Raw genomic sequence first — 18952 nt, 5'->3', positions numbered from 1 at the left:
TAACTATTCTGATTTCAGTTACTCGTACATATTCCAAATAAAAAAAAGATACTAAATTTATTTCTTTGTTGTTACTTTGTCATTTCTTTGTTGTTTTGAGCATATAGATCTAATGCAGACAAATCATTTTTGTTCGCACAATATCACCACAATTATATACTTTTCTCTATTTTCCTAGTTAAAAGCAACAAAGATAGACATATTATGATCACAGTGACATCGCGCGCAGAAATCGTTTGTATCAGACTTTACTTGAATAAATAATTTGACGTATAATAATTGATTTATTTTACACTAGATGTCGCGACAATGGATAGATGATATCGATGCAATTTAGATGCGTTGTAAAAAATAGGTCGCAACAATGTCCCGTTAATCGTTCTTATCAACTCGTGAGATTTTACAATAATTGATATAACATTCACGTTATAATATTTAGCGATGCATATCGTAGATAATTGATGGGAGAATATTATTATTATCTGAGAAAATATCATAATAGTGTGCATTGTTCACCTCCTAGTGACTCAAAACTGTAATCAATATTTTTCTAACCGAATGACATAGTTTAGTTTCATGGAATATTTAGAGGAAACATTTGTAGTTTTATAGGTTATGTTTGTTATTGCTTCGAACAAAAGTCGGTACACGTTGCGTTTATTCGAACATGAAATTTTTTTTTTCTTTTTTATTATTTAATTTGTACTTTACAATTTGTCCAACCGGACATTTGCTAAATTTTTCTAACTTAATTGCTAAATAACATGTGGATGGCTATCCCCAGCAGGATACCAGACAGGATACCCAGCAGGATTTTCAAGTTTGACTATCTTATTTCTTTAGTGAGGTCAGTCGAGTGTTTTCCTTTTAGTCTTCTTTCTATGAGAGTTTTGCTCGCTTCAGCAGCCAGCTGGTTTGGATAAGTTGCCGTTCTTCCTTTGTATTTTTCTGCTTACCTGCCAATTTCTTCTTCGACAATTGGTATTTTTAAATCTTTGCGTATATCCTCGTTTCTGACATACCATGGGCATTGACTATTGTTCTCGGTATTTTCGAGTTCAGTAATTCTAGTTGATTTATGTAGCTCATTGTTGCTGTCGAACATAAAATATGGCTACGAGGAAAATTGATATAATAAGGGAAGAAAGAAAATAGAAATAAGTGCCGGCATGACAAAAATAATTTTATCAAACCGCTAAATTATCACATTCGTTACATTTACAAAGACGAATATTTTCTTGCGCTGTGTATTTTTTTATGGTACACAATTTTATACAGTAAATGACACAAAAATATGCATCATAAATTAAAAAGACTAGATAAAAAATTTATAAACTATATTTATTTTCTATCACGCCCCGTAAGTTGCCAATTGTTGACCGATCCATTGCGAGTATTGCGCTACATTCGTGTAAACGGCGGGAATATTTGATGATCCGCAACCGATTCCCCAAGACACTATACCAGCCTAAGAAAAGAAGTTTAAAATAATTTTTGTACTTTTTTTTCTCATTTATAGGCACCTCTAGAACGTAATACTTGAAGTAATATGATACCTGAAAGTATTGTCCCGTGGCTGTAGGACACACAAGAGGTCCACCGCCGTCTCCACGACACGTATCCCTATTTGCTTCTCCTCCGGCACAAACAAAGGAGCTATGTAGCTGAAAATACGTTCCTAATCTCGTCGTTCGAAGACGATTTTGACAATCAGTTCTGTCCACCAGAGGAAGTTCTACTTTCCTTAACTCAGTTTGATACGTTCCACCTGTGTTGTAACATTTGATTACGATTTGATAAATAGGAGGACGTTGCGATTATGTATAAATAGAAAAACATACAAATATCGTAATGATCTTACCGAACGAGTTCTTTCCCCAACCTGTGCCGATACACCTAGTACCAGCGGGAAATGTTAATCCCTGCTGCGGCATACAAATAGGGGCGACGTTGACATTCAATTTCACCGGTCCATTTAAAATGACCACTGCTATGTCGTTGTATAGAGCAGCACTATAGAATTGGGGGTGGGTTATTATGGCTTTTATGTTTGCGTCTTGAAAGGGTAACGGTTGGTCGCCAGCTTGATTTTCCAGATCCCATTGACCAAAACGCGCTATTGGTCTACCATTTCCTAAACTAACAAGCTATATTTTAATATCCTTTTCTCGTAAATTTTAGTATTCAATAGTCAAGTTGAATTTTCAGTTATAAAATTTGCATAATCTGCTTACTTGGTAACACAATGCGCAGCCGTAAGGACAGCGCTCTTGGTAATCATAGATCCTCCGCATTGGAATAGATATTTACCATCTGATTCTATTGTTAACAGAGCTACCATCCACGGAAACTCGGCGAAATAGGTTTTTCCAGTGTCCACAGGGTAAGGTTGGGCTGTGAGAAAATAAAACATCAGTTTCGATTAACTTAACGTTCCATTAATTTAACAAGACTCAACAATCATTTACAACAATCTATGTACCTGTCGCGTACGTTTTATTCTGAATACCACACCCAGGTTCCGAGAAGGACGCTTCACCATTTATAATACTCTCTCCTAATCCATCTAAATCGCGATTTCTTGCTATATTGATCGTAGAAGAGGCTCGACAACAAATTTCGTCCGTGTTTCCACACACGGAGAACCTTGGATCGATGGCACCAGCTCCACCCGTACTGACAGAGTTTCCTGGCGTGCACAACCAACTTTTCATGCAATAACAAGCCTGAGAAGTGCCAGGATTTCTAATGGGTCCGATTACCACTGGAATCCCATTTCCATAGCCTGTGTTTATCCCCTGACAGCAAGACGTTGGCACAGGACACGTCTGTTGATTGTAAGTCACCAAAGGATTCACGATCCCGACGTTTACTGGAATCACGACCCCGTTGTTGCACTGGATTGCATTTCCACATAATACACAAATTTGTGGAGAGACAACCGGAGGATTGGTTACTACAGGATACTGGATCACGCTGGTCGGTCTGCAACACACCATGTTGCTGCTGGGACACTCGATATATTGCAGACGAGGATTGATTACGCCTTCTCCGCCATAGCCGATGATTCCGTTTGCATTACATTGAGTTACAAGCACGCAGACACAGATTGGGTCAGGTTGAGGGTTTGTGGTTGGAAAAATCACCGGCGGGAGAGTCGAAGTGGTCGTAGTGGTAGTTGCCTTCGTAGTGGTGGTTGCCTTCGTAGTGGTGGTTGCCTTCGTAGTGGTAGTTGTCTTCATAGTAGTAGTAGTAGTAGGTTTCATTGTTGTAGTTGTAGTAGGTATCATAGTAGTGGTGGTGACTGTTGCGTTCCGTAGATGACAACACACTTCCAAGTCTCCGGTGCATCTTCGGTATCTGTTTTGACATAAGAAACCATCAGTCAACCAAACGAATTAATTTTATCGGTGGTATAGAAAAATTTACCGAATGTCGATCATTCCAATGTTTTCTGTAATTATAGTACGGTTAGCGTCGCATAGGTAGTAAGGAACGCAAATGCAGTCTGCGGTTGGCGGGATGGTTGGCACATTCTCTATCTTCTGGATCTTTTTCTTCAGTTTGAGTAGATGAAACAAGAATAAGGGTGACGAGGCACTGTGAAACGTTCTGTCCACTTTTCTCACTTCTTCGTTCGATTTGTTAGAAGATATTATTTTTGTAATCATCAAGAAGATCGTGATAAAATAAACTAGCACAAAAGGCCGCAGCATGGCTTGTTTTCTATTCGCTGGCTCGTTCTCTATTGAACGATTTTTAACACGACTCGTCATTTATGTATACAGGATGTGTCGGTTTCCTGACATACTAGGAATATCCAGATTTCATTCACAAGGCTAATAGGTTGTTTTATTATATGGACCAAGTTCTCAATTTTCTAAACAATAGCGCAACTACGTCATGGTTTATCCACTGGCTCGAAGATGCGGCCAGATAAAAATTAATAATGTTTACGAGCTCCTCTTTCTGTTTGGTTATTCTATATTTAGTGAAGAGCTATTTTGATACGCTAGGCTTGTCTATAATAAAATCATTGACAATATCCACTTATACTAGAGCGATTATTTGAGCAACTCGTCGTAACGAATACAAAGAGTGACCCACTTACCTAGTAAACCATCGGCTATCACAAAAGTATCGGCATAAAATATTATGACTAGCTACGAGTTAATCTGCGCGCGAAATAAATAACTTGCGTTTAAATAGCGTCGGATAAATTAACTTGGGTGTTCCTGATGTCGATGTTTGAAATTAAATTTGAACACGGAGAGGGAATGTCGGATTAAGAAGAAAAGATATTACGTTTTAGTCGCGGTGCAAAAAGTGCTACAAAAATCCTCCGGACGGTTAATCATCGAAACGCAGCGACGTAATTGCTTCTACCGGTTGGAAGCGTGCGAAACGATTTGTGCTCGGCGACGCGTATGTCGTATAAAACGTGAACAGTTTCCATGAAATCCACCGTCACGCAAAGTTTGGTTTCTGCCTGTAAAATGTGATATCTTCCCTTTCTTTTTTTATACGCGATTTTCTGATAAAGAACAATTAAACATCGATTACTTCTCTTGAGTTAGGTTATATTTTGAAATAAGCACTCGTTTAAATTGCAGTATTCTTTAATAAACATCGATAATCATGATACAAACTATTAGACTACGTACACTTAAATAATGTCACGCCAATAACATAATATTAATAATATAGTAGTACAAATAACATTAATGATAAGAAAAATGATGAGATGCAAACATATATAATGTATCATGACGGCAATACGCAAAATATACCGTAAAATTACAATGCAGAAATGGCGAGCGCATCGTTGTGAAAAGATCGAAACTAAATTAAAATATCACATGTCCCTTTTTTCATTCGTATCAAAATAAATTCAAAATAAATAAGCATTCATCATACTATTGAACATCATCAAATTACAAAATTAGCATTCGCTTCTTTCTCTCGTGTGTTCTTGAAGATTCTAAAAAATTTCGCCACATTCAATCGCTCGCCATATAATATATAATAATATGCTTGACAAAGGAGTGGATCATGCGATCGAAGAATAATTGCGCGGAAATTAACATTTGTACAATTCTTTTTGGATTATCAGGAATAGTGTTGAGATATATCAGGGATGAACGGAATGTGGAACGAGTAAGGAATATTACAGCGTAATAACCATCGGAATTAGCTACCTTTTCTCTGTACTCTTTAGGGCTCTCTTCTGGCTGCTATTACTACGTTATCACCTGCCGCTCATAATCGTAAACCACACTGGCATCAGATTACTGTAACGTCATCTCGCGTTTTATTGTGAATCATCTACTATACGTACTATACGTATAATGCCAGCGACAGTGCACATAGTAAACGCAACATGGCTCCCTTCTTTAATTATTTTGCGCATTGTTTTTATATATACTATAAAAAGAAAGTCGCAGGTCACGTTATAATTTACGATATATCAGCAGAGTAAAAAATTTTTTCGATTATTCCTCGCATTTATTATCTCTTTGGGCTGCTATACATCATTATCAATAGATAATACTTAATTACAACTAGTATTTATGTATATGTTATTATGTTAGTAGTTATATAAATATTAGAAATACAATAAATTTTATAAACAATTCATATCTTACGGCAAATATAGAAACAGCAGTCTATGGATCGACCCTTATTTCTTTATAACATTAATAAATTCCACATAGGGGAAAAAATTCAAAAAGTATAGAAATGTAACGAAAGTAACAAAACAAAGTAATTCCCTAGATTTGGGATCTCTAATTTACCCATTAGGAGAACAAAAAAAGACAATAAGATACACGAGCCATCGTTTTGGTCTCGTTCTTAGAAGTTGTTAAGTCTCTCTCCCCTTGAATACAGTCAATCTATGGTACAAAAGTATTCGGCAATCATAATGTATCTCCAGAAGTAATATAGTCATTCTTATTTTATAGGTAATAATATCCTAACACGTAAATACCAATAATTACTATATAATAGGAACTTGAACATAAAAGACTCTGTAATAGAAATCTAATTAATGTACACGTATCTATAAACTCATTGTTCTATCCATATCAACTCCCTGAAATTTCGATTAAAAGTTACAACACGGAATTCGATCTTACATAGAGGAAATACTTGAGCAATGCAACACTACAGAGAGCAGGAGTGACTGTTCTTCCTCTCCTGTCTCATTGCGTGCACAAACAAGTGTCACAAGAAAATCTGAAGTACTATTAAATTGCACGAAACAATTCTAATACGATTTCAAAACCGCCCAATAGGTTACGTCTCCTCAGACATAATCTCCAATATGATGAGCCGATACCTTTACATACAACTATGCAACTGTTTGATTACTAATTGTAAAATCTATCGATAAAGTATTCCGGAAAACAATTGTTTTCTCATCTTTCCTTAAATAGTTTCGTTAAATGCTATCGCCAAACGATAAACTGTATTCGAAATCCCCTGTGAAAATTAACCTTAAATCTACTCGTCACTAGATATGAAAATACGCAAAACAAAAATTTTCGATCATTCGAAAATAAATAAATTTACCAAATAAAGTATAAAGAATATACTAAAGGTTCGACATTATCGCTTAATCTAATTCAAAAATATTTCCAAAACTACAAAAGCAAACTCGCTGCAGAGAAACCAATGCATTCACCCGCTCGTTCAGCTGTGTTAATCCTAAATGCACGAGAGCGATATTTTATGTTTCTTCTTTCTTCGTTTTCTTATTAAGAACAATAAAGACAGATATATATATATATAAACGCAGCGAAATAGCGCGGTAAAATGTCGCTCGTATACATTCAGGGTTAATATGACAGAACGATACGTACTTATCTGATTCGACTTGGTACGCTTCGACGAACGTGTGACGGATGTCTAAAGTGAAATACGCGCACTAAGAAAGATCGGTGAAGCGGCGAACAAAAAAGCCACTGCCTGGAAAGAGCCACGAATCTGACCGTCAGTTATCGAAGTACCGATCAAAAGAATGTAAACATCACGACTAATTGCTGGTATTCTCGTTTCGGTGACCTTCGACGAGACTCACAGTCAAGACACAGGAACGAGAGGCTTTGCAAGTTCGTCGGTTTCATCAAAGTAACTAAACATCCATAGATATATATAGAGACTATGCGTAATTTCACTTTTTAATTATTTCGATCATTGTTCGAAAATGACGAGCGTCATGAAAGAAGTCTGGTAAATTAAAAGTATAATGTACGAGCTGCAAACTTTTGTATATATTCTACGTACCTACTTAATTGTTATGGAACGATCAAGTATACACTTTAAAAGGAACTTTATTTCATTGGTCCCTCTCGTCGGTCGTTTAAGAGAAGTTAACCTTAAAAAGAAAAACTTTTCTCTTATAATTTTGGTTAACCGTTAGTAAAGTACAAACGCAGTCTCCATGTTACATTTAATGTTGGTAGATAAAACTGCGTAAAAGCTTTCAAGTCGCAATATCATGTAAGAGTTGCTTTGTTTCATTTCAGCTCAAATAAGTATAATTCTCTCTGTCCATTGACGTGTCTCGATAAAAAAAATCCTGACTCAAAGCATTTAAGATCGGAAAATGTAATTTGCGTTTGTTAAACGGTTTATAGAGAATCAGTACGATTTTGAACAATGTCATATATCTGACTGTCGTATAAAAATTGTTAATCTTCTTATTCACATTATCACAGTACATATTCGTTTCAATAAATCGAATTCAATTCGTTCTTATATCGGCGTAAAATTCGGTTGAAGACTAACATTAAGAGATATAGGTGTTCGTGGACGTTACGCAAATGCGATAAACGTATATAAATTAAAAAAATATATTTATGGTATCAAGTGCTGGCTCGAGAAAAATGGAAAAACTACGTATATTCGTATACGAATGAATATTTGTTCGCAATATTGCAAGGAAGAGCTAAAACGACACGTTTGACGAGAATATATGGCACCACGTTTCGTATAATTCCTACAACTAACAATAAGATCTTTGGATGCAGCCTCTCGATTGTCTAGACGGTTCGTGTTACAAGAACGGTCTTTGCTTTTCCTAGAAATTTCCAGGTTTATTTTACGTCTCCTTTTCACTACGTACACTACGTGCTATTGCACGAATGGGGAGAAATAAATACAATGTAAGAAAGAGAAGAACAAAGATAATAGAGTGAAAGAAATGCAAAATAAACTTTCGCCGCAGCAGATCAACGTGATGGCAACTTTGTTGCGCAAATCGTTGCTAGAAATTAGAACGCATACTCTTGTAAGGCACTTTATTTCGTTGCTTGTTTTGGAAAGATGCGACAATGGTAAGATTACCTGTCAGCAGATGATATACCGAAACGCTTGAAAAGTTCGAAGCATCTGTTCTTTGAAGTCCTCGACGAAAAGTAGATAGATTCTTCCATGTTTTATGGCACGACGATGGTGACACGAGTGTTCGAGTGTCATGTGCGTTTTACTTGACGCGTCGTTTGCCCATGGAGTTTCTCAATAGCTTGAACGTATTCACCGTCGCTAATGTTCCAGGTTTCTGGCTCTTCGGGCAATACTTAACCGTATGAGCCACGTCTCCGTACGCACCGCAAATTGGACATGTATAGGCCCTAAAGAAAAGATGGTGTGAATATAATTTGAAAATTATAGCTCTTGAATTTTTTTCTTTTTAATACTTTTTCTGGAGCTTAATAATAATAATAATAATAAATAATAATAATAATAATAATAATAATAATAATAATAATAATAATAATAATAATAATAATAATAATAATAATAATAATTTACCAATTCAGAATATCAATGATTCAACAAGTTATGAGTCAGTTTATAAAGTTCCTTTTCAAATAGGATGATGATTATTTACTTACTTTTACGTTCTTAAGTTTCACTAATGTTATTATAATGTGGAATTATAAATTATGAAATATGTGAATTCGTCTAAATTATCAGTAGAACGTAAAAGTAACTTACCGAGCATGAACAAGTTGGAACGAAATAGAATTGTTTGGACTGCAGAAGGATAGAAAAAATATGTCTACGGGAGAAGTGAAAGTTCGATTTACCTCAAAACCGGACAAGAAACGCGACCTTCAGCATCTTTTAACAAATGTTTCCTGTAATAAGCCTCCTCTTCGCCATTATTTCTACAGAAAACGCATTCTGTAGGTAAAGGTTTCTTATTTTTCTTGCGGCGTGGTATTTCTGGCACCGTAAAATTGTCCAGGTCTGGACAGTATTCAAAATCACGCCCATTTTGACGGAAATCTTCCATTACTTCATCGACTACAACAACCAAGTAAAATTACATGAATTGCTTTCCTTCGAAGTACACAGAGAAGGAAAAGGAAAAAGAAAAACAAAAGAAAAGCAATTAAAGTGACGTAATGTATGACGAATAAATAAAAAGTAATTCTACGTGAGAAACTTATTAGTGAAAAGATCGCATTAAAGACAATCGTTAGTCATCGAAAGCTTGCGAAGGTGACGGAACGATTACAAAGAAATACAATACTCCGGGGATAATCACGTCTAGTTTATTTTCGTCGAGCGAGGGCTTTTTCGAGGTCTAATGCGAGAAAGTGTAAGTCGAGAAAATAACGGCCGTAAGTCTTGTGTTTCATAGTTTGTAAACAGATTCGTCCTGATTTTTCGAGTAACGAAAAACAACATGGTCGTGTAATCTAACATAAATATTATTCCTGACAATTATTATGATTGTCACGACTTAAAAACTATCGAAAGATTCTGAAAACAATATTTATATTGATAACACATTCTCTGCGAAAACAATATTGAAAACACATTCTCTAACAATAAAATTTCTATGTTTTCATTTTGAATAGATGTGTTGAGATACGAATATTACCATCGCAATTATCATCTTTCAGCTCCCTTAACCTAAGGTGGAGCAAAAAACCTGCCATTTTCTGTTTATGTTTACTCGATCTCGAATATCTGTATCGCGGTAAGAACGATCACTTGAATCGTTTCTTTTTCTTCCTTTGTCTTTTCTCTTCGAAGAAACAAATAGTCAATATGTCGTTACATGTTCATAAAATATTGGTAAAATACGAACTAAAAAATAATTATAAGCATTTAGCGATTAAATTAGCAGGTGATATTTTTTACTTGATTCGGTGAACTCGGTCGAATATGCGTTTCTAGCGATCGTGAAGGACAAGCTATTTCGCAGAACGTTTTAGAATACAGAATTCCTTTTATCGATTCGTTTGTTTACAAACTATGTAAGGTATCTGATAATCGGAACGCGATCTCATCGCGCATTATGAACCATGATATGTACACGCAATTTCAAATTGAAACGCAATATCGAAACATTAAATTAAAAGCTATAATCACTACCTAATTTATTGAATTTTAATCAGTAATCAATCTACCGATCATTTCGTGTTACATAAATAAGAAACGCGTTGCTTGTGGATTGGTGTGACACGTTTCTTGTTTTTAGCGAAACAAATGGTCATCGATGACAGTTCATATTTATCGTAAGTCATAGGGAATTCATAATGAGAAAACTATTGTGGTTACGTCTAAAGATTATTTACGCTACTATTTAGTTAATACGATTTAATAAAGAAGAAATATTTACGAAAATATTATGACGTAGGGATTAGAATTTGCTGTAGAACGCATCGTGTTATTAAATTACGTCATTTTAGATAGGGAACAGAAGCAAAGAAAGGAAGAATAAAATTTCTACGGAACGAAAAGTATGAAGATGCTATATATCGTTTACGACGCAGAAGATTACGTTACGTTACACAATGCTACGTTACATCATCTACATACGTAATTTGGAAATTTAACATAGGCTAAAATAGCTTTTTATCTCACCGGCTCTAAAGATCGATATAAAATCGATAAAGCATTCTGTCTCGCTTCGATCGATCTTCGACGTTAGTATTACTTAAAGATTCTTCCAGCAAATTCCGTATCTTCAAAATCGTGCGAAATTATAGAAATATCCTTGAAAATAATCAATGCTAAATCAACTTACCATCTGGAAGTGAGGAGTTTGGAGTTTCGATTGTGAAATTAGAAAACAATCTCTTGATTTCCTCTTCGAGACTAGTGTTGAACGGATAAAACATGTTCGATACCTCTGGCAACGGAAGTGTTTGCGGGCACAAGATATGCATTGTGAATATAAACGAAGAGAAGGTGAAAATGAGAAAGACGGGTAGTGCACGACTTTTCGCGAGAAAACGCTGAAAATGTAAAGACTATGGAAAACAGCGAACGAAACGTCCCGGTCCAGCACAGTCGAGTTTCGAAATTCAACTGACGAGCTAGGGTGTCATACTATGTCACTGTGACCAACGATCGCTACCAAAGGGCCCGATGGTGGGGATGGTGCCTCTACACTTGGGCCTGTATTCATAAATATATGTAGGTAAGTGCGTAATACGATTCCAATAAAACATACAGTGATCGATTTTGAGCGTTTCCAATGAAAAAATACTTGAATTAGTGATCGAATAATATAAGATGACCTTAAAATTGATAAATTGCTTAAAAATTTGTAAATGTAAATCGTAAAGCGTAAATTAGTACATTCTGTTGTTACCAAAAATATTGAAATTACCATTTTCTGGGTTTTGAAACAGCTTTGTTAAGCTTTTATTAGATATTGGTAACGAAAGTGTTTCAAATTTAATTCTTAGACAAAAGAACGAATCGAGATGAAACGAATGCCGTATCAGAATATGTTTGCATTATCTGAATATCTTTGATCTCTCCGCGCGATGACAATAACTTTAGATTGTAGTTTAAATCTGCAGACGTTATATTCCAGGCTACGAAAGAAGACACAGTTTTTCACTCATTTATTTTTAATGTCAAGATGCATATCAGTTATATAAAAATACTGTTAGAAAACGATCGTTCGCATTGCGGTAGTTTTTAACGATCGGTTCGTTATAGTTTGACGGATCGCTTTTGCGGCAACTTGCGGTTCCGATCGATTTGGATCGAAATCGTTATCATTCTTCTTGGTGAAAAAAGAGACAAAAGAATGTTCGCTAATCTTCATCTTTATTGTTACTGTGTAAATATGTAGGCACTGAACAAATAATGTTTCATAATTTGTTTACAAACATTTACATTTACTTTTTTTTGTTCAATCATTGAATATTCTCTGCGAGCAGCTTGGCCAACATTAGCCAAGACCGCTTTTAATCCATCTGCTCGACCTTTTAACATCCTTACGCGTAAATACCATTATCGTCTTTCAGCATTGTATGCACTCGACCCAATTTCTAATTACGATCTCAATATTTTTTATCAATATATATATATATATAATATATATATTTATATATATATATTTACTTTATTTTTTATGTATACTTTAATCTCTATCCGCTAATATAATGTTTTTCTAGTCTAAAAATTACCACGATTATTAAAGATAATATATACTCCTGGGAAATTATAATTAAAATAATAGTAAATATAATAATATGTCAAACATATATGTCCTGTGTCCATGTGTATGAATGTAAAAAAGAGGAAAGGAGATAGGTAGAACGATAAAGGAACAGGGAGAGAAAAAGGAAGGAATAAAGCAAGCTGTGGTTCGCGCAAGAAATAGAATTACAGATAACGAACGCAAATTCTAAACTTTGGCTAATGAGAAATGATACTTCGTGGAAACGAGAATGCGATATCGCTCCATCGATCGATTGGTGGTATCCGTCATCGCATTCTCCGATGATTTTCAAAATATTTCTGTGTATACACAGTACTAATTAAATTAAACCAAATTGATGTAAACTTTGATAAGGAAAGAGAAAACAGAAAAAGGAGACAAATGGGCAGTGGAAGAGGAAGTTTTCTGTACGAAACGGATGCGTTACGAATGCGCATGCGCGTAACGCGCGCGTGTTGTATGTGTACGCGATGGTCGGGCATATGACGATAATTCGCCATCGGTAAAAGAGAAAAACAAAAATCTGATTTCGTTTCGTTTTGTATCTTTTTTTTTTCTGTTTTTACTTTTCGATTCTTACGGACAGCAGAGAGAGAAAGAACGAGAACGCAGAACAGAGGGGTTTCGAACTGTTTTTATCGTCTAACCGTTTCAGCCTTTTCTTCGTGTCTCAGGTATAAAACTAAACGGGCGATGAAGCCTTCGTGTAAAACTATACTCATATACTTTGTCTTCTCTATTGTGCTTAAGTGTAACAACCTCTTTTGCTATACATGCGTGTTTTATTACATTTTGTTTTTCATTTTTTTTTTTTTTTTTACTTCTTCGTTATTCTCCTTGTATACACGTATACACTCGGGAATTTTCGTGTGTATTTGTAAAATTGACAGAGACTCGATTGCGTTGTTATACATGAGACACTGATAACGGCGATGCTGTTCTCTTAACAACGAAACGTAACGCTGGTTAATTTTAACCGACGATCGTTAATTTTAATACGCATTTAAATATCGTCGATTAAGAGTTCCTCATATACTTCTTTTCCCCCGGTTTTCTTTCTTTTTTTTTCTTTTTTGTTTATTTTCCTTTCATTTCTTCTATCTCGTTTGTATTTGTATTTTTTTTTTTTTTTTTAATGATCTTCGTACGTCGATGTCGCGGTGGTCCGTTTTGGAATAGCTATATAATTATTATAAATATATTCATATGTGTATTGTGTCTCTGCGTGCGCGTCCGTGCATACGCACGCGTACACGCTCTTTGTGCGTGCGGATGCACACGCGCGTACACGTATACAATAGGTCCATGCGTTTTTTTTTTCTTTTTGTTAATGCGCGTGTAATGCAAATGTGTGTGACAGTGACATAGTGTATACTAGGAATGTACATAGTGTACGTAGATATAATTAGGTTGTGTATAAAACGATGATACATACTATATTCATTACTCGTTTATATCAAACGACACATAATTATGATATCAATTTTTTTAGTCTCATTGTACGATGCGCACGGCGATCGGGCATCGTTCGCCAATAATAGGCTAGTCTTGTCCTGTCTTCTCATACAATGTCGATGTACCCCGGCGATCTTGTCGACGGTTTACAAGGTCGCGCGGCGTGAGATTACCATTACAAGAACCTCCAAATGAATGGCCATCAGTCTTTGAGACGTACGATTTGGCATACGCGCGATCTCTTCGTTAAACGAAAGAAGATAATAAAGAAAATATATATATATATATATTAAACGAATCGACGATTTCGTCTAATAATAATCGTAAGAAGATAATCGTTAACCGTCTTGGTGCCTAGAAACGAAGGATAAGAGACGCGATGCAAAGACGGGCAGAACAAAACGCGTGAAACGTTTCCTTTTTTTTCAAAAGCATTCATGGCACCAACAGGGTTAACAAAAGTCCCATTGTAATTTGTACTCTCGCGAAGAAGATTCGTTTTTAAAAAGAACATGATCGCATCTCGATTAGAATAAAAGAGAAAAGAGACGTTGCGAAAAAGAAAAAAGAAAAAAAAAAGACTAACGTTAAACTTGGTGTCCGTATGGACGGTAAAAAGAGTAGGTAATTTTTCCAAGGATCAATTGGCCGATAGAAAACAAAAATGAAACCGAAACAAAAAAATCAACGATCGGTTGAGAAAATTAAACAAACAAAAAGAAAAAAGAAATAGAAACATCGAACTCCTTTGTCTGATGAGTTTTTTTTTTATCTTTCTTGACTTCCTTTTAAATTCGTTTGTTTCTTTTTGTTCAAAATGGCTCGATGTTGATCCTCAAAAACATGACCATCCATTCTGGACAATCCGCGTTGTTTATTAATATTAAATATTAATACTTCTAGTCGTATACTCTTGCTAGAGTAAAAATGGTCTTGTGCACCCCAGCTATGTTTCACCGGGACGTGCATAGGCAATACAAAGTGCTTCAGGCGCATATATTCTTGCGTTCTTGATATGCGATAGTACTAACCTAACAAAACTTGTCCTTACATTTCTCATTTGGTATGTCTTAGTCTTACTTTACTTAAAAAAGGAAATAGTAACAATAATAATAATAATAATATTAATAATAATATTAATAATAACATTAATAATAATATTAATAATAATATTAATAATAATGATGATGATGATGAAGATGATGATGATGATGATAATAATAATAATAATAATAATAATAATAATAATAATAATAATAATAATAATAATAATAATAATAATAATAATAATAATAATAATAATAGTAATAATAATAATGATAAACGACAGAGTAAGGGAGGGGATGAGGAAGAAAGAGATAGAGAGGATTGGAAAAGAGATTTAGAAAGATATATGAAATTCGAGGAGAGTTAAATTAATGAATGGGAGGATGAACAGATCTATATCATCGACGGTGTCCCATAGTTTACGAATAAAAATATCGAACGGTGCAAAGTTATCGTATAAAATTGATACTTATACGTGGTAAAATGGTCGGTTTAGAGCACTCGTAAAGTAATCAGAAAGATTATCCTCTGTTTTTGATTCTAACAGAGTTAAACAATACAATATATGTATATATATATATATATGTATACAATATATATATATATATATTTACTAAAAACAAAAAAGAAAAAGAGAAAAAAAAACAGAAAACGTAAAACAACTTGTTTTCATTTCGGAAAATACTAGTGATCCTCGTCGAACGTATAACGCTATTTCTCCGATGCTCATGGAGCAGTTAATCGTTTAAACATCATCTTTATCATTAATAGTCAGTCGATTTTAGAATTTCCTCTAGAGAAAAAGAGATATATATATATATAATATTCTTTGCGTGCTCACGTCTCCACGCATTCGATCGCTCTATTTAACCTACGCTTCTGTATGTACACATTTCACAGTACCAGTTTTTTTTTTTTTTTCGTTTCAATTCTCTCCTGGTCGCTAACCCTCCTCTATGACACTGTGTGTTCTTCCTGTGCGTCCGGCTTTTTTTTCCACAAATTACACCATTTTTTCCTCTGGATTACTTTACAAGTACCCTCTCTGCATAAGTCCTCTCAACACAACTAAGTCTTATATCGTCGAAAAATATCATATCGAGAATACCTCTACTATACTATTACTTCTTACTTAGTGTTTTTGTTTGTTTGTTTTTTGTCGCCTTCAGCGGACAGGAATACTCATATCTTTTCCCAGTCGAAACGTCTCATGTAGTACAGTTTAAATCGTGCGCACATGCAACTTTGTTTTCTTCGCTCTTTTTCGCGTCTAGTTACGCGTAGACACGACGCCAACGAACAATTTGTTTTTGTTACGAGTTTAAACGCAAGCTTTTCGCAAGTTTCTCGCAAGTAGGTGCGCACCAACAAGGCATCATCGATCGATCGGCCCAAAATAGTCGCATCGATATACCTTTTTCTTTTTTCTTTCTTTTATCTTCCCCGTTCTTATTTCCATTCGTTTCTTTCATCCCCGCTTTTGCAAAGCAATACGGATTTGAATGCGATTGCACGACGCTAAAAACAGCATGTCCCTTCTTTGTTTCCCCATTTCTGCTTTGCTTTTTCTTCCCTTTAAAATAGCGATTAAACGCACACTTTGTGGCAAATAATATTAATTTCAGGTCTTACTATTGCACCGATATTTACAATGGACGTTATACGTGTATTTCCTTTTTAAGTGATATTTGATATCGATCAGCAATCATTGCTTATATAAAAGCCATTTAAGACGTCAACAACTTAATTTATATATACATAAAAAAAAAAGAAAATAAAAAATTTAAAAAAGGAAACAAAAAAGGAGGAAAACGATAATATACTTAAACGAGGTTTCTAAAAAAATATCATATATATCATATATATGATGCGATAAATTGTATATTCTGTCGTAAATACAAAGTAAGAAAGGGAGTCAGAGAGAGAGAGAGAGAGAGAGAGAGAGAGAGAGAGAGAGAGAGAAAGAGAGAGAGAAAGAGAGACAGAGAGGGAGAGGGAGAGACAGAAAGTGAGCGAAAGAAACAAGGAAAATAGAATTGTACCGTTTCCTCCTTAACGGATCGAATCCCGATTTTTCTAACGTTCTATATATTTAACGAGGATTCCTTTAGCAGAAGATCGTCCTTGAAAAGGCATGCCTTGAAATGTACAAATCAAACCGTTCGAAACAGAAAACACAAGTGCGAAATTCGTCATTGGCCGATATGCTTCGACAAAAAATGATATATGCTACAAATTATAATCTCGGCGAATCGCATCTGTAAAACATTTCTAACGCTCGAACGATTTAAGGCTCCCGTTGCAAAAGTGTATTTTCAATATACCGCTGAAATATACGCTCGTGCAATGTTTGTTTAAAACGACGATCGCACGAGAAACATCTATTCTCGAAGAACTGTCACTCTGGGATCGCTATACTGACGGGTCTACGGGTGAATAATATTGTCGCTCTTTACGTGCTACCATACAGACACATGCGGCAGAAAATAGTCTAGGCATTCTTTTCGCGATACACCCTACATCGTTATTCAAAAGGAACTTCGATTGAACTTTATTACACGTTTCTTTCTTTCTTTCTTTCTTTCTTTCTTTCATTCATCTCTTTTCTTCATTCTTTCTTTTTTGTGTGTTTTTCCCTTTCTTTTTAGTCCTAGTTTTTCTGTTTCTCATTTTGTTTGTTCCTTATCACGAAGGCCAAACACGATCTCGATAATCGCTACTGACTTTGGATTTAAAGCGAACCAATTTTGAAGTAACGAAGAACCGTATCGCTAGGTACTAACTCTTAAGAAGGAATCGTTCTCTAGTTTCGACGCACTCTGTTCGTTTTACTCGGAAAATATATGCGGCAGGCGTTGCTCCCGTGCAACGGGATAGAATCGAACCGGATCCAAAGGCAGGACCACCGAACACAACAAGCCCTTCGCTTCGCAAGCTCCTTCGTCGAAAATAAGTCGACTCTGCATTCAATATATCCTTCGATATAACTCTCGCTAATAACGTTTTCTTTCTTTTTTGTTTCCTGTTTACTCGCGACAGTTTCGCCTGCTGTCGACGCAACTCCAACCTATGCCACGACGACGATCGTACACGCGAGATTGTCTAAAGCTACATTTTTGCTGGCGTGGGCTGGCGTGCGTGGAGCGTCAACGAACGGGCCAAGGCTGCGACGACGACGTCACGACGACAAATAATTATTAACACGGACAGCGCGACGCGTTTCACCTTCTTCTTCATCTTCATTTTCTTCTACTTCAAATGAAAATTCGTGAGGAAGCGAGTAAACACGTTCGAATAGAATCTGCGAGGGCACAGCTCGGATCTGTAGTTAGCGCTCGGTGCACGGGGATTCGCCGGTTGCAGATAAGGCCTGAATAGTTAGGGTTTGCTGTTGTCGTTGTTCAACGACAACGGATCGGTGATCTTTTGCTGTTGTTGTTGTTGCTGTTGTTGCGTCACCTCGCTAACAGCGCCGCCACTCATCAGTTTCGCGTTGTTGTTCTCCGTGTTCGAAACTTTCGCGTACTCCCGTTTGCGGGGCATGCCTTCTGTTTTCACGATCGTGATATCCGGGTTGTTTTCGAGCACCGAGGTCGCTGGCTTTGGGACGGGCGTTGGTACCTCGATGTAGCCGCCTCCTTCTCTCTTGATGGGAGTCGAGGTTGTCGGTGTCGCTGTCGTGGCCGCGTTCGCGTTGATCTTCTGCAGGATATCGTTCACCGACTCGTTGTTCTCCGGAGTCTCGTTGTTGCCGTCGATGGCACCCGACGCAACGCTCAAGTCACCGGCCAGCGAAATCCTGTCTGGACCCTGTAGCGTTGACAAATAGGTTGCCAACGTGTGGACGGTCACGTTAAGGAACTCGGCTGCACGGAACAACGTGATCTCTTTCCTTCGTAGTTTGGCTAACACTTCCGCTGGCCCAGGTTCTGACCAAAAGTCCCTTACTCTGTAACACATGTTTAT

General features: G+C 36.1%; 3 protein-coding genes across 10 annotated transcripts in view; all 3 read right to left on the bottom strand.

Moving 5' to 3' along the window:
- Positions 1–350: 350 nt before the first annotated feature.
- Positions 351–4302, bottom strand: LOC126873713 (coagulation factor X-like). The gene is made up of 7 exons (XM_050634883.1): positions 4112–4302; positions 3430–4022; positions 2483–3360; positions 2235–2394; positions 1862–2139; positions 1557–1768; positions 351–1468 (listed from the first exon to the last, which is right to left on the bottom strand). Exons 2-7 carry the CDS (start codon positions 3774–3776, stop codon positions 1352–1354), a joined length of 1992 nt encoding a protein of 663 aa, XP_050490840.1. The 5' UTR covers positions 3777–4022; positions 4112–4302; the 3' UTR covers positions 351–1351.
- Positions 4303–4601: 299 nt separating this feature from the next.
- On the bottom strand, positions 4602–11415 carry LOC126873750 (uncharacterized). The gene is made up of 3 exons (XM_050634951.1): positions 11051–11415; positions 9096–9315; positions 4602–8636 (listed from the first exon to the last, which is right to left on the bottom strand). The coding sequence occupies exons 1-3, from the start codon at positions 11190–11192 to the stop codon at positions 8489–8491; spliced, it is 510 nt and encodes a 169-aa protein (XP_050490908.1). The 5' UTR covers positions 11193–11415; the 3' UTR covers positions 4602–8488.
- Positions 11416–12070: 655 nt separating this feature from the next.
- Positions 12071–18952, bottom strand: part of LOC126873726 (uncharacterized) — an 81436-nt gene continuing 74554 nt past the window's right edge. For all 8 annotated transcript variants that reach the window (XM_050634904.1, XM_050634913.1, XM_050634912.1 and 5 more), the window contains one exon: positions 12071–18935. In XM_050634904.1, the coding sequence (XP_050490861.1) occupies positions 18365–18935 (571 nt within the window). In that variant the 3' untranslated portion in view covers positions 12071–18364. The remainder of the gene's footprint in view (positions 18936–18952) is intronic.

Source organism: Bombus huntii, chromosome 15 (assembly GCF_024542735.1).
Source record: "Bombus huntii isolate Logan2020A chromosome 15, iyBomHunt1.1, whole genome shotgun sequence".
Taxonomy (NCBI): Eukaryota; Metazoa; Arthropoda; class Insecta; order Hymenoptera; family Apidae; genus Bombus; species Bombus huntii.
This window is presented reverse-complemented; position numbering and strand designations above follow the sequence as displayed.